Here is a 13,562-nt window from a genome sequence, read left to right as displayed (position 1 = left end):
ATTGAAAAACTACTAAAAAATGCAACGGAAGTCTTAATCTAAAAAATGAGAACTCTGACCCTTTGCATTACTCACGCATATTTATGTCTCTCAGAGGAATCTCACAGCTGATAAAGGATAGGATGTTCCGTTGTATGTGTCTATTCAGAGTTGAACATGTCATCAGCACTTCTTACACTGCTGGATGACACTGGGGGTCTTATCGTTGATTTCCCAACAAAAACGTTCCACAGCTGACATCCAAAGCACTATTTAATTTAGAGTTCAGAAATCAGTAAAAGCTGCAGCTAAAAATATCCAGGAACTTCCTTTCTGAATGCAAACCAAAACGTTTGGTCATCTGCCAAATACCTTATTTTGGGTTCTGCTGAAGTGTGACAGTCATGACATAGGTGTTACAACCAATTTAATACCAACTGTTTATGAGCTTTAAATGTAACTCAAAATCAGTATCTATTTAATTAATCTAATTACAAGTAAGTCAGGCATGCAAGCACACAGTAACAACTATTTTTACTTCCCAGGTTCTTGGTATTTACCAGGAAAAAGTTTGGCCAGTAAAGCAATTTCATTGGTAATTAGTGGAGAAAATTTACCAGGTAGTTCCAAAAGACTTCGGAGAATTGGGTTTTAATGGAATCCTGCAAAGGCGAAAAACTTTGAAACACAACAGAGTCACTAAAAGCAAAAACACGAAACTGAAATATGACTACGAACCAAATATGGAATACATTTTACATTCTTAATATTTCTAAATATTATAATGTCATCTCACATTTAATTTCAGCATTACACCTTCCATTATGGGAGCAATGTGCTCTTAAGATATGCTTATTAATTCCGGAAGAACTCAAGTTCAAATTTATTAATGGTAATTAGAAGCCGGTTTCATTACCATGAATTTAAATAGACATGTTAAATATTGTTAGAGTCACATGGGAGCTGTTGGCACAGAAGGTCATGTGGCTTTATAAAATGTTTCGATCTACTGTAAAAAAAAAAAAAAAAAGAGGAACTGTCAAAAACTTCCTGCGACATCTGGTCCAACTCATATTCATACCGCTTGTATAGACCCTCGATTACATCATAACTCATGGGTCAGGTGCTATTTATCCCCCTGCATTACAGCTTGCTGAAAGGCCTCCATCTGACATGAGTGCTGTAACCTCTATGCCTCTCACAGAGATAACACGATTTTAGCGGAACTAAGACCTAATTAGATATTTTTAGCCACTGTAATGGCTATTTTTAACTTTAGTCATCCAAAAGGGACCAGGAAAAGTCATTGCAGACAGCACCGAAGTGATTTGCCATTTACTATTGTCCATTTGGAGGGTCATATACGCGTAGCTTTCAGATACATACAATAAATGTGTAGAAATCACAATAGCATCTTATCAAACCACTGTCTACGATGTGGATAATGTCAGGAAAAAATAATGGATATCTGTTATTTTGACTCTCAACAGAAACACGGTTTAATGTATTCAACCGAGAGTTGAAGTCTGTTCCATTCCCACACACTGACTGAGTTAATGTGGGAAATACTCCACAAGGCCAGGGACAGATAACATGTTCTTGAAGATTTAATGACTCAGGAGTGGTGATGGTCTTTTTGAGGGGCCCAGTTCATAGCTTTTAAAGAATGCGTCAAAGAATGAGTAAGAGAAAGATTATGCATTCTGAAAACAAAATTACATTCAATCACAGGGATAAAATACACTTTTTTTTTTTATTACATTTTATGGCATTTGCCAGATGCCCTTATCCAGAGCGACTTACTTTTTGCGATTTTTTTTTATATATTTTTTAAGCAGTTGGGGTTAAGTGCCCTGCTCAAAAGCCCAGCAGAGGCAGCTTGGGGGTGCTAATATTCAATCAGAAGTCAAACCTCTTGCAATCATCCACTGAGCTACCACTTCTTTCTACTTTTATCTGCTCCCAAGTGCTCTCAGTTATATTTTGTCAGAATACAGTATTACAAGAGATTTGAATCTAGCATCTCAAAGATATGTTGGAACAACTATTTCAAATCCTTAACGAAGAATATTTTAACGCTAGTCTGTGAAATAATCTCCTTTGATATCTGAACTGACTTTCTACATAAGGATTAACATGTTAAAATTAGAAATGTACTTGTTTGGTTGTATAAATATTTACTATACTATACTGTACTATTTGTATATTGTCGGCTTTCTTGTTTGTTATAGATAGATAGATAGATAGATAGATAGATAGATAGATAGATAGATAGATAGATAGATAGATAGATAGATAGATAGATAGATCAACTTCTAAAAATCATACATTCTGTTGGTTGCTTTGGTTCTATCCCCCAAATGCTAAATAAATCCATTAGAGTTTCTTTAAGAGTCATTAAACTGTCTTTAGTGCTCCCCATGAATTCAGTGACAGATATGAATGGCTGACTGTGGGGCTCGAGCCTCCCCACCGTGGCTCATGTTGGAGCAGCAAATGTGCAACCACAGAAGTTCCCTTACTCCCACATTGTACACTGTAGAAAGAGTAGAGAATAATCCGTATATCTGTGTATCTGTAGGTGGTAAAGGGGCTTTCAAACTGTTTTTATTCAGGTGTTACCCGGCTTTATGGCAGTACATCACAATTAATCGTGTTCATACAGATTTTACAGGCATACAGAATGTGGTGCTTTGGTGAGCTCCTAAATATTGAATGTGTATTGTTCTTCTGATGTATAAACTATGACTGGCCCTCTTTGAAACCGATCCAAATGTCCAGCGGTGCCATTCAGACACAAAGCTCAGCTGAACAGAATTAACATGAATAAGAGTCAGAGAGAGCAATCTGCATATTTGGCTCTTGTGTTTGTCACCTTATGGTCAGGCCATTGGTGCTATCCTGCCCACACCACTGCCATTTTTGGGGTTGGAATGTGGTAGACACCTTCATGCAGCATGGCATACACACATAAAAGACATGGACAAAATGGTACACCATGGTTAACAGGGTAAAAGCATTTCTAGTTTGATTACTATACTTCGATTCTTTCATTAATATCAGTTTCGTCCTTTCTATCTATCAATAACAAAAAAAAAACCAGCACTCATCATATACAAGGTCATGCAGTATATTTACCTGTTATGAGTATTTAAATAAATCAGGAAAAAAATGAAGCCCATGCTGACTTTTGTGGGGAGCATGCCTAAGTCTCTTCATCTTGAGAGCAGTGTCGCCGTCTATCACCTCACTCAAGTCATTTACTGAAAGTTGCCAGTTCCATTATAATGTCAATAATCAAGTTTTTCTTTTTTTTAGTTTTGTATTTTCTAATGACTGTATCAGTGTGGAGAGGGAAGAGGGTGGTGCCTGTTCCCGTGACAGCTGTATTATCTTTTGGAATGTGCAGCCAGTCATTTCCAATAATGATCCCGGCAGTTTCCACACCTCCAGACAAGTGAGTGTGACTGACATGCACAGAGAAAGAGAGAAAGAAAGAGAGAGAGAGCGAGAGAGATAGATAGAGAGAGAGAGAGAGAGAGAGAGAGAGAGAGAGAGAGAGAGAGGAAACAGTGATAGATACTTATCACCTGACTTCCAGACCCCTCACTATTAAAATGGGGTAACAGAGGGTAATTGTTGAGCTGGATAATATTTATTAATGGTATCTCTAATGTTATCTCAAATTCAGCCCCAAATAAATAAATATGATCCCACAGATTATTACTGAAATATAATTAATATATCAAATTATTTTATACAACTAATTTTAAGTTTTATATTGCTTACATTTGTTTATATTGTTTTGATGTTTTGATAATGTTTTCAGTGTTTTCAATGTTATTTCCATTGTTTTGTACAGATCTGAGATTCAGTTTGATCCTTTATTAATAATGAATTTCTACAGTAAATGTTTGAATATATGCATATTCATGCACTTTGACTTTATTATAGTTTTTCCAAGACCAATTGTTGATTCTGGTATTGCAGTGCTTTAAAAGCTCTGAGTGTCTTTCTGCACGTCCTCAATGCAGAATTATACATGTATTAACCAACATTGCCCCCTAGTGTACAGAGAGAGGACCTGCTGGAAACGGACCAAATTATATGCAGTTACTTATTTTCCAAATGTGTAAAAAAAGACAAATAACTACTATTATTTAACATAATAGTTAGAATAGATATAACTGCAATACAATTACTTTGGGTGGGAACGAATGCTAATCATAATTAGGTGTAAATGTACTCATTAAAACTGTATTAGACATTAAAATTAAAATGATAAAAATTAATATCATAAAAATGAAAGATATTGTTGCAATATATGCTAACACTTTAGAATTAGTGAGTATATAATATTATATTTTTAGGAGTTTTTTTTAATGTATACATTTTCTCAGATCTATCTATGTAAGCTTTTGAATGGAAAGCTTCAATAGATCTGTTACAATTTTTCTTTTATTCTATAATATCTGGCTTTTTAAAATTTAGTTACATTTATAAAACCTAGTCGAATCTAATCCAAAATAAAACCCATGTTTATATTGCTGTAAAGTCTGGAGAAGTTTGAGACTTTTAATTCACACCATCATGATTAAGCTAAATACACTCTACTCAGCAAGATTTCAGTCATGGTCATGCAGGACTGACCATGTGTAGGAAGATCTGCAAGACAATTACCATATGCGCTAGTTACCAGCACAACTTTCTCTTCTTTTTACGAGTTAACAGCGCCCTTGTTGGGGTGCTCTTGGCTCAGGGCAGATGGCTGTGTATGTGCCTGCTGTGAAGTGGAGTGTGCTTCAGCCAGGCAATTATCCCCAGCCTTCATCTGACTGCAGTACAATAGCTCCTTCTAGGCACAGGCCTCTGTCTTTTCATAGCAGTGTAAGAGTTAGGATTTATCCATGGGATTACACTCCACTTCTCTTTTAATGAAGACCATTTAGTTCTCTTTGATGAGTTGCGCTCACAACTTGCCATAATGACTCAAGCAATTAAACAGCATTACCACATAAACAAAACTGAGGCCAGAGGATTTCAATCTGCATTTAATTTGTTAAAAACTAAGATATGTAGGGTTTTTAATGTACAGCCTAATGAAATCCTACTTACTGTCTCGTGAATCAGAGATTTGAACAAAAATAGAAAAGAGGAAAAGTACACACTGACCAACAAGAGACAAGAAGCATACAAGTGTACAATATAGTCCAACGAGAAAAATGATAATCAAAACCAAAAAGTTTTTTTCTAAAGTTATTCTAAAACCAAATCCTGTTTTCCTGAACCTTAGCCTAACGAGCTACAAACCCTGTCATCTGATCTGCTGCCTCACTCACTATTTCCCAACCAGCACACGCCCCATAATAATAGTTTTTCAGTGTTTATTTGTGTTTCTCCTACAGACAGAAATCCACTAGTTACATTACTTAAATTTTTGTTTGCATACATACATATTTTATTGGTACTGAATTCTGCTTAGTCATATAAAAATATTTGTTGACATCTTTATTTTCTGTCTATTTTCATTTGTCATTTGCCTGTTAGGATTTGTCCGCTTTGTGCACTTACATTCAGCTCCATAGATTTTAAACCCAACAGGGCCACATTTAAGGAATACAAAGACATGCTGCTTGCAGAATTTTTGTACACAATTTTTCTTCATTGATATTTACCAGATCCGGAAGATTGTCATGAGATCACATTTGAAACTCCAACAATGATTCTGCTACAGACAGAAGGAAACCATAATAATCACTCAATTTAATATTTGGTATGAGATATTTATAGCTCTTGTTAGCTGGAGTGAAAAGGAAAAATTGTTTAGTTTTTTGCATTGAAATATCTCATTATATATGAAATAATCCTTCATGCAGCCAAACTTTTAGAAATCCGTCCAAGATAATGTTATCTTTTTTTCAAATTGTAAAGAACATAAATAAATGTTAGCATATCTAAGTAAAAGATTTTCTGAATCTTGTTTATCTAAAAAAAAAAAAAAAGAAAATGTAACTCTCAGTTGTGTCTAGCAGTGTGGTACGAGGCCTGGTAATGAGGTTTCTCTGTGCATTTGTTTGTTGTTGGTGTTCTCCTCATCCTGAGGATCACCCATCATAGAGCCGAGCGTACCAGAGCCAGCCACAGTGTTCTCCACCTGAGCTGACACACACATCGTGACCTCTGATGTCTCTGGAATGTAAAGAGCCTCAGGCTGGGAAACTGGTGTGGTTCTTTCACTTACACTCTGCACTGTGATAACAGACTAGAAAGAAAAATATATAATATCAGAATTAGTCCTCAATGTAAGAACTGATTCCATTTTGAAATGTGTTTAGTCTTTATATTTAGACTATAATCTAGTATTAATACAGTATATAGTAACAAAGAATAGTACTGAAACAAAACATAGAAAAGGTTTATTTATGGCCACCAGCTTTATCTTGATATGTATCTGCATGCCCTGTGTCTCTGAAACACATTGCATGCGGTGCGAATACAACTTATATTGGATGCCAGTTCATCTTAGGCTACCACACATACAGACACACATTCATATCTAATTGCCCAGGAGTCACCTTCTGCCCTGGTTTTGAAAGGTTGGAGGAAACCGAAGGTGGAAACCGATGCGGACGTAAGGAGAACATGAAACACTACACAGATTGTAACACAAGTTACCCAGCCATTAGGGTTGAACAAGCCAGTGCCCTCTTAGTGCCAGTCCAAAGTCCGGATAAATGGGGAGGGTTGCGTTAGGAAGGGCATCTAGCGTAAAACATGCCAAATCAAGGTGGTTTAAACTGTTCTTTCATGGTTTGGATGGAAAGAGAAATGGTGTAGGGATGATTCTGAACGAAGAGTACAGTAAGCGTGTAGTGGAGGTAAAACAAGAGTTTCTGATAGGGTGATGAACGCGAAGCTGGAAGTTGAAGGAGTGATGATAAATGTCGTCATTGCTTATGGGGTTGCAAGTGGGTTGTGGGATGGAGAAGAAGAAAAAATTCTGGAGTGATTTAGATGAAGTGGTAGAAGGTTTACTTAGGAAAGTAAGATTAGTGATTGGGGCAGACTTTAATGGGCATGTTGGATGATGGAAACAGAGGTGTTGAGGAGGTGATGGGTAGGTATGGCCTTAAGGAAAGGAATGTGGAAGGCCAGATGGTGGTAGATTTTTTTTGAAGGATGGAAATGCAGTGGTGAACACTTATTTTAAGAAGGAGGAGGATCACAGGGTGATGTATAAGAGTGGAGGAAGGTGCACACAGGTGGACTATGTTCTATGCAGGAGATGCAACCTTAAGGAGATTGGAGACTGTAAGGTGTTGGCAGGGGACAGTGCAGATAGACAGCATTGGTGGTCTGTGGGATGGTTTTGAAGGTAAAGAAGAAAAGGAGGAGAGTGAGGACAGACAGGAGTATCCATGAACTATGATGTTTTTGGATGATATTGGGATTTGTGGTAAGAGTAGGGAGCAGGTTGAGAAGAGCCTGGAGAAAAGCCAAAAGAAGAAGAAGATATAAAGTATAAGTATTTGGGAGTAATAGTGATTTGGACTTGGACATGACCGTGCGCTTCTTCAACTAAGGTTTTGCTAATTTGACCAGAGGGACACCTGCATTAAATGAAGCTAAAGTAATGAAAGCTATGGGGGAATTACTCACCTGGAACCAAGATCTGGAATATGACTGGATTTGTGTAATATTTAATATGACATGTGTATACTCATAATACTCTAAAATATAAAATTACATTATACACCCATACTCACATTTGCCACTGAGACATTACTCCCTACAGGGGTCTTCTTCTTTCTAGAGAGATTTGGGTTCCAGTGGCACACCAGACTGTCATTCTGGACACTGTAGTTTTTGTGGCCAATCAACCAGTAGGTATTCATTTTTCCTTTCCCCTGAAAAAAAAATCAGAGAATCTCAGCATTATTTTCGATCTATCTATGTGTCCCTATAGTGCCTCCTTAAACTCACATCTTAAACCAGATAACCCTGCACACACTGCAGAATGGTTACTCACCTTCACCTCGATCTCTCCTCGTAACTGAAGCTCATATGCGTTGTCTTTCATCAGAGCCAGGTAAGTTGCAGAGCTGGCGTGGATTTTCTGAGCTGGAACAACAATAAACAAACAAAAAAACTGTATTTGCAATTATTACCTTGATAACACATGTAAAATATTTTAAAATAGAAAAAGGAAAAATATATAGAATTTAATTTTAATTTACTCACTTATTTATTATTATTTTCATAGGATTTTCAAATCAAATATGTGAAACACAATGGTTCACATAACATAATAAATCCCAAGAAGCCACATGTGTACGAGATAAAAAAAAATGTATACATTCATTCAAACTTAAATTAATAGTGTGAACATTTGTCATGCTTATTTTGCTACATTTGTATTGACCAGTACTAAATCAATCATGTCTATTGATTATTTTGCCTAAAAGTCCTTTATATTCCTTAAAAGAACATGGTTTTAGCAGTAAAAAAATAAAACAGATGCTCTAATGATTTCAAAATAAAATGAAATACGACACGATCACGGCCGAAATGGCGGTCTGTCTCTATGGTGATGTAGTAACTGAAAATATTCATGAACATCAGAGCAGCAGCTAAAAGCAGTGAGAAAACAGGCCTTTCAACTCGAGAAAAAAAGCATAGTTTAATTTACACACAAGTTTTAGATGTTGATGTTGGACCATATATAATTTATCCACTAACCGAATTTGCTAATATGTGGTCACAAATATGGTCCTGAAGAACATTTAAGAGGGGGGTTGATGTCACTGTAAATGTGTAAAGTGTTATGAGAAAGACATACGCAGACTGGTGGATTCCATTCTGGATGCTGTGTTTACTGTGTCTCCAAAAAGGCAGTACCTTGGCATCTTGTAACCTACGATTCCAGCTACACATGGTCCTGTAGCACATGATGAGATTCATTTTTCCCTGTAAGTGAAATCTCTTTTGCATCTTTTTTTTTTTTGCAAATCCCTTTTAGGTAAAAAAACATGAGAAGTTATAGTGTATCAACAGTTTTGCATATAATATTATTGACTTCTGATGTAGATATTATCAGTACAGTTCAATGCATTCTTTGATCATGTAACCCTATGCTCTGTTCAGTTCATGACTTATCTGAAAAATATCTTTTTATTTTATATTGCCAATCTACTGCTGTAAGGATATCATATATTTGGTGTTTAGATTACTATCAAACACAAGAATCACAAGGGTTATATAATACCGGAATTCAGCACATCAAACCACACACCTGTGTGTATCCCTGCTCTAAGCTGAAGACGTTTGTTGGGCATGTGAGGAATGAGAACCTGCCTCACAGCGGCAACCAGGTCTAGAGACATCTTGGCGATCTCATCAGCATGTTTCTCCCCATTTCTCTCAGGAAGCCCGCTCACTACCATGTAGGCATCGCCAATAGTCTCCACCTTTTTACAAAAAGCTCTGCATAAAAAAATGTTGCTATTTATGTTTTTTTTTAACATTCTTATAATTTTCTTTGTTGCAGCTCACCTTGTAGACATCGTAAGAGTCGATGCGTGTATCAAAGCACATGTACAGATTGTTGAGCATCTCAACGACTTGCAGAGGTGTGCACGAGGCTGATATAGCGGTGAAGCCCACAATGTCTGAGAAGAAAATGGTGACCTGGAATGAAACTGTGTATTAGTGCAAACCACATAATAATGTCTTGTTGAAATGAGACTAATTAAAATGTGCATCTACAATCTGTTAAAAACGGAAGAAAATCATTTAAAAAATAGTTGTGAAAAAAAAACAGCCATGAAAATTTGTCTGTTAATAATTGTTTTGTCTGTTATGTTTATTGATGTTTTTCTGCTGCAGACAAGAATATATAAAAACCAAAACCAGTCTCGAATGTGTTTTCAGGAAATGCGACATTTACAAAATATATGGATGAAGAACCTAAATGCTGTAACGGAGAGAAAATTATCTGCCAAATGTATCCCCCCCATGAGAGACTGATAATTTGCTCCTCTCCACCATAGGCTGTTTTATCTCCTAATGAATATGTAATACTATAATTATAGGCAATTACTTCAACAATAAGAACAAACAAAATGGGAGCATGTGCGCCTTCTGTATACACCTATCTCGCCAACATGTCTAATAAACATGGACTCTGTTTTTAACATCTAAGTTAAAATTTAAGCGTGCATGACTAGTTTTATAGTGATGCATGCAACCATTTTTTTATTTCGACTGTCGCTTACACTCTCATAGCTCTCAGCCTCCACGTGTCTATTTTTGCTAAGCTGCTTAGCCACAGACTTAGGCAGCATCTGATGAAGCAGATTCTCAGCAAGCTGCCTCTGTTTTTTTAAATCTTCGGTCTTCTCTTTCAAAGTCTGTGCGTAGTCCTGGATCCAGCCAGTCATCTGCTTAAAAGAGAGCAGCACAATGGGGTAGATGAGGCATGCAATGGTGAGCAGGCTGATCTTCAGGCTCATGCTGGATGAGACATCTCTGGATTTCAGCTTTAGGTCTGACATGGTCCTTGTAAGAAAGCAGTTCTGGATGTTCCTCAAGGCGAGAAGGAAAATGTGTGCTCCTTCCAAAGAGGAACCTGGGTGAGAAAGTGAAAAGTCTTTCAAATTTAGTTCCTGGTCAACATTCTCCATCCAGCAGATCTGGAAATGCTCAGATATATCTTGGAGGACTATTAATGTGGTTATAGTTTGCAACCATTTATACTGGATATCTGGTCCTCCTTCATTTAAGATCCACTGATGGTTCAGCTCTTGAAATGTGACTAAAAATCTCAGTGTGATCATGCCGGTCCAGTCTGCACTGTGCCTTAGAAGACCAATATCCGCTTCTTCTATGCCAGATAAGTTTAATATCTTTTCAATTGCAGAGGTGAAAATCCAGGTCCCATTGCTGCATGCTGGATCATTTTCCCACACACTAACAAACTTGAAAAAGCCTGAATGCAGCCGCTCACAAAACTCAGCAAGCTCTGTGCCACAAGGCTTCCCCAAGCCGTCCATTTCCACAGCTGTACAAGTGTGCCAGATGGTTAACATTTCCGGAAGTTCAGGTGACGAGAAGTTTTCTCGATTCTTGTGTTTGCTCTCTCTCGACGAGTTTCTCATCATTTGGAGGTCATTAATGATTTGGAGTGTAGCTTGAATCCTGCAGGAGCTCAGTTCAGTAAGGCAGTTCTCTGTCTTCTGCCAGTGGTCCAAGAAGGAACTGAAATCCATAGCCACGGAGCAAGAGAGAGCTAGGAAAGAGATGATGCATGCAATCAGGATCCTGCGAACCGTGCGACTGCAACTGCTGCAACTGCAACTGCAGAAAAACAGAGACTGTAGAGAAATGTACTATACTATATACTATGCTAAACTATACTACACTATAACAAAATATTATATAATATAATACATATGCATATATTTCAGTGAGTCTTAATGGACAATGCTATAAAACAGTGTGTTGATATCACTATATACAAGCAATTGATCCTAAATAGATGAATATGGGTCAGGTGGGTTTCTGATACATTCAGCAAGTAATGACTGTTGAAGTATTAACATGATACCTGCAAGTGTTACAGTCCTCCTCCGGTTCCTCTGCGCTGTGTGCCAAGAGCTTCTGTCGAGCTTCGTGTTTCCTGCTGTGGATTTTGGTTAAAGTGCCTTTTAATGACGTCGAGGACAAGGTGCTGGATGCCAAACACTCCTTCTTCATGGACTCCAGGGGTGACATGAGACACTTCTCCTGCGGTACACGGGCTGGGATGCGGAAAAAGTTCCGGTTCTTCTTTTATCTTTCAAAAGGCGGCTTTGATGTTATTAACAATATTATTATTATTGTTTTAAACAATTATTATTTTTTATAAATGTGTCATCTTTTCTTGAATATATCATCCATTCGTGCATCTTCCTCTCCTTTTGCCGGAGTTATTAACGGCACTCGTTCAATCGGTGACGCGGGCTAATAATTGCCCGATGCTGCGGTGCGATTGGTGGATTCACTTCTTGTTGATCCACCGGTTCTGGTTTAAACCGGTGGATCTACTACTTAAAGCTCAATTTATAATTTCTTTTAACCATCAAGATTTTTCTTTTTTTTTTGGAAATATTTGCCAAAAAAAACAAATTGCCAATGCCGATGGGATGGGATTGGTATACAGCTTCAGTTTCAATGACAGTCTTAATTTTGAATTAGTTTATGTTTTCCAGTTTATACCTCTTCATGTTCCTCTTCATTTTCTTCTTCTTCTTTTTCTTCTTCTTCATTCTTCAGTTTTCCATTCGTTTATGCTTTGCAAGTTATTCTATCTTACATGCTTTGGAGGATTAAGTCATTTTTTGGCAACACGAAATTTAGTGCTAATATATAAAAATAACTTGTTTGCATATAAGGAGTTGAGATTTTTTGACACTTGTACAATTTTGATCAATAATGTTATTTATATCCAAATTCTCAATCATTCTGACATCATCTGCTTACTATTACAGAAACCACTTTCATGTGATTTGGGTTATTAATTGATATTGAATATGTTAAACACACACATATACACATATTTGTTGTGGTATTCTTGTAAGGACCTTTCTTTTGTATAGAGAAACCGAATTCCTAATAGGAACCAAAACAAATGATCTGTCTGATATATCCAAGGGAAGACATTGTTGGTTTTTTTTGCCACTATGATGCAAAGAATGGGACAAAGCTCAACAAGAGAAAATTTTTATTCCATTGAAACTAAATTTTAAATAATCTGACATTAGTTAAACAATAAAAAGCAGTTTATCATCAAATTATTATATATTAAAATGTCTGAAAAAAATATATATACGTTATTTCCCCACTCCATTCCTCTGTAATAATCACTTCCTATACCTGGATTCATAAGGTCCATAATTTAGCTTATTTTTTTATATACATAAAACAGGACGAAACATCATTTTAATCAGCCTTCATTTTCACATGCATTTTTGTTTATAAAGTCATGTCATTGCCTACTTAAAACAAATCCTACAAATAAATTCTTAATAGTTACTAACATCTTAAAATGTAAATAGCACACAGAAATATGTCGTCACATCAGTGTTTAATGTTAAAATGAGTTCCTCTATAATTAGCCCTATGCTACACAATATTGTACATATATCTTGATTTAGGGTATCTTAAAGGAAAGCACACACCACCTACATTATACTTGTCCCTTCACTATTCAGTACATGTGCACACATTAATCATTAAACATGAAACGACTGAATAGATTGTGTAGCTCACTATAGATAATACCAACAATTTAAATATATGTGCAAGCATGGGCATGTGATTGAGGTTTTCAAGTCTGGAAAACACGAACACTTTTCCCCCTTCATTTTAATCTATAAATTCAAGCCATCCTTCCATTTTATATCCTTCTCTGATGTCTCTGTCCTACATTATTTATTTTATGCATAGTGCAATAATCCTCTTACAATAGTATATACTGTAGTAGGTCACATGTATCGCCACCTAGCGGCTGCTCTTCGTGGCGCATCCTTTCTTATGTATAGGAC

General features: G+C 36.6%; 1 protein-coding gene across 3 annotated transcripts; it reads right to left on the bottom strand.

The window, feature by feature from the left end:
- Positions 1-5,014: 5,014 nt before the first annotated feature.
- Positions 5,015-12,368, bottom strand: LOC124399522 (guanylate cyclase soluble subunit beta-2). Of its 3 annotated transcripts, none has more exons than XM_046870486.1 (8): positions 11,585-12,368; positions 10,254-11,334; positions 9,532-9,666; positions 9,272-9,446; positions 8,819-8,917; positions 8,009-8,100; positions 7,746-7,886; positions 5,015-6,241 (listed from the first exon to the last, which is right to left on the bottom strand). In XM_046870486.1, the coding sequence occupies exons 1-8, from the start codon at positions 11,749-11,751 to the stop codon at positions 6,005-6,007; spliced, it is 2,127 nt and encodes a 708-aa protein (XP_046726442.1). In that variant the 5' UTR covers positions 11,752-12,368; the 3' UTR covers positions 5,015-6,004. The 3 variants fall into 3 exon arrangements, with proteins under 3 accessions (XP_046726442.1, XP_046726443.1, XP_046726444.1); XM_046870487.1 differs by having other exon boundaries at positions 10,254-11,328; XM_046870488.1 differs by having other exon boundaries at positions 10,254-11,266; positions 11,585-11,703.
- Between the last annotated feature and the right edge of the window lie 1,194 nt (positions 12,369-13,562).

This window comes from Silurus meridionalis, chromosome 17, assembly GCF_014805685.1.
Source record: "Silurus meridionalis isolate SWU-2019-XX chromosome 17, ASM1480568v1, whole genome shotgun sequence".
Classification (NCBI taxonomy): domain Eukaryota; kingdom Metazoa; phylum Chordata; class Actinopteri; order Siluriformes; family Siluridae; genus Silurus; species Silurus meridionalis.
The sequence above is the reverse complement of the archived record's forward strand: the minus strand, read 5'-3'. Positions and strand labels throughout refer to the sequence as shown.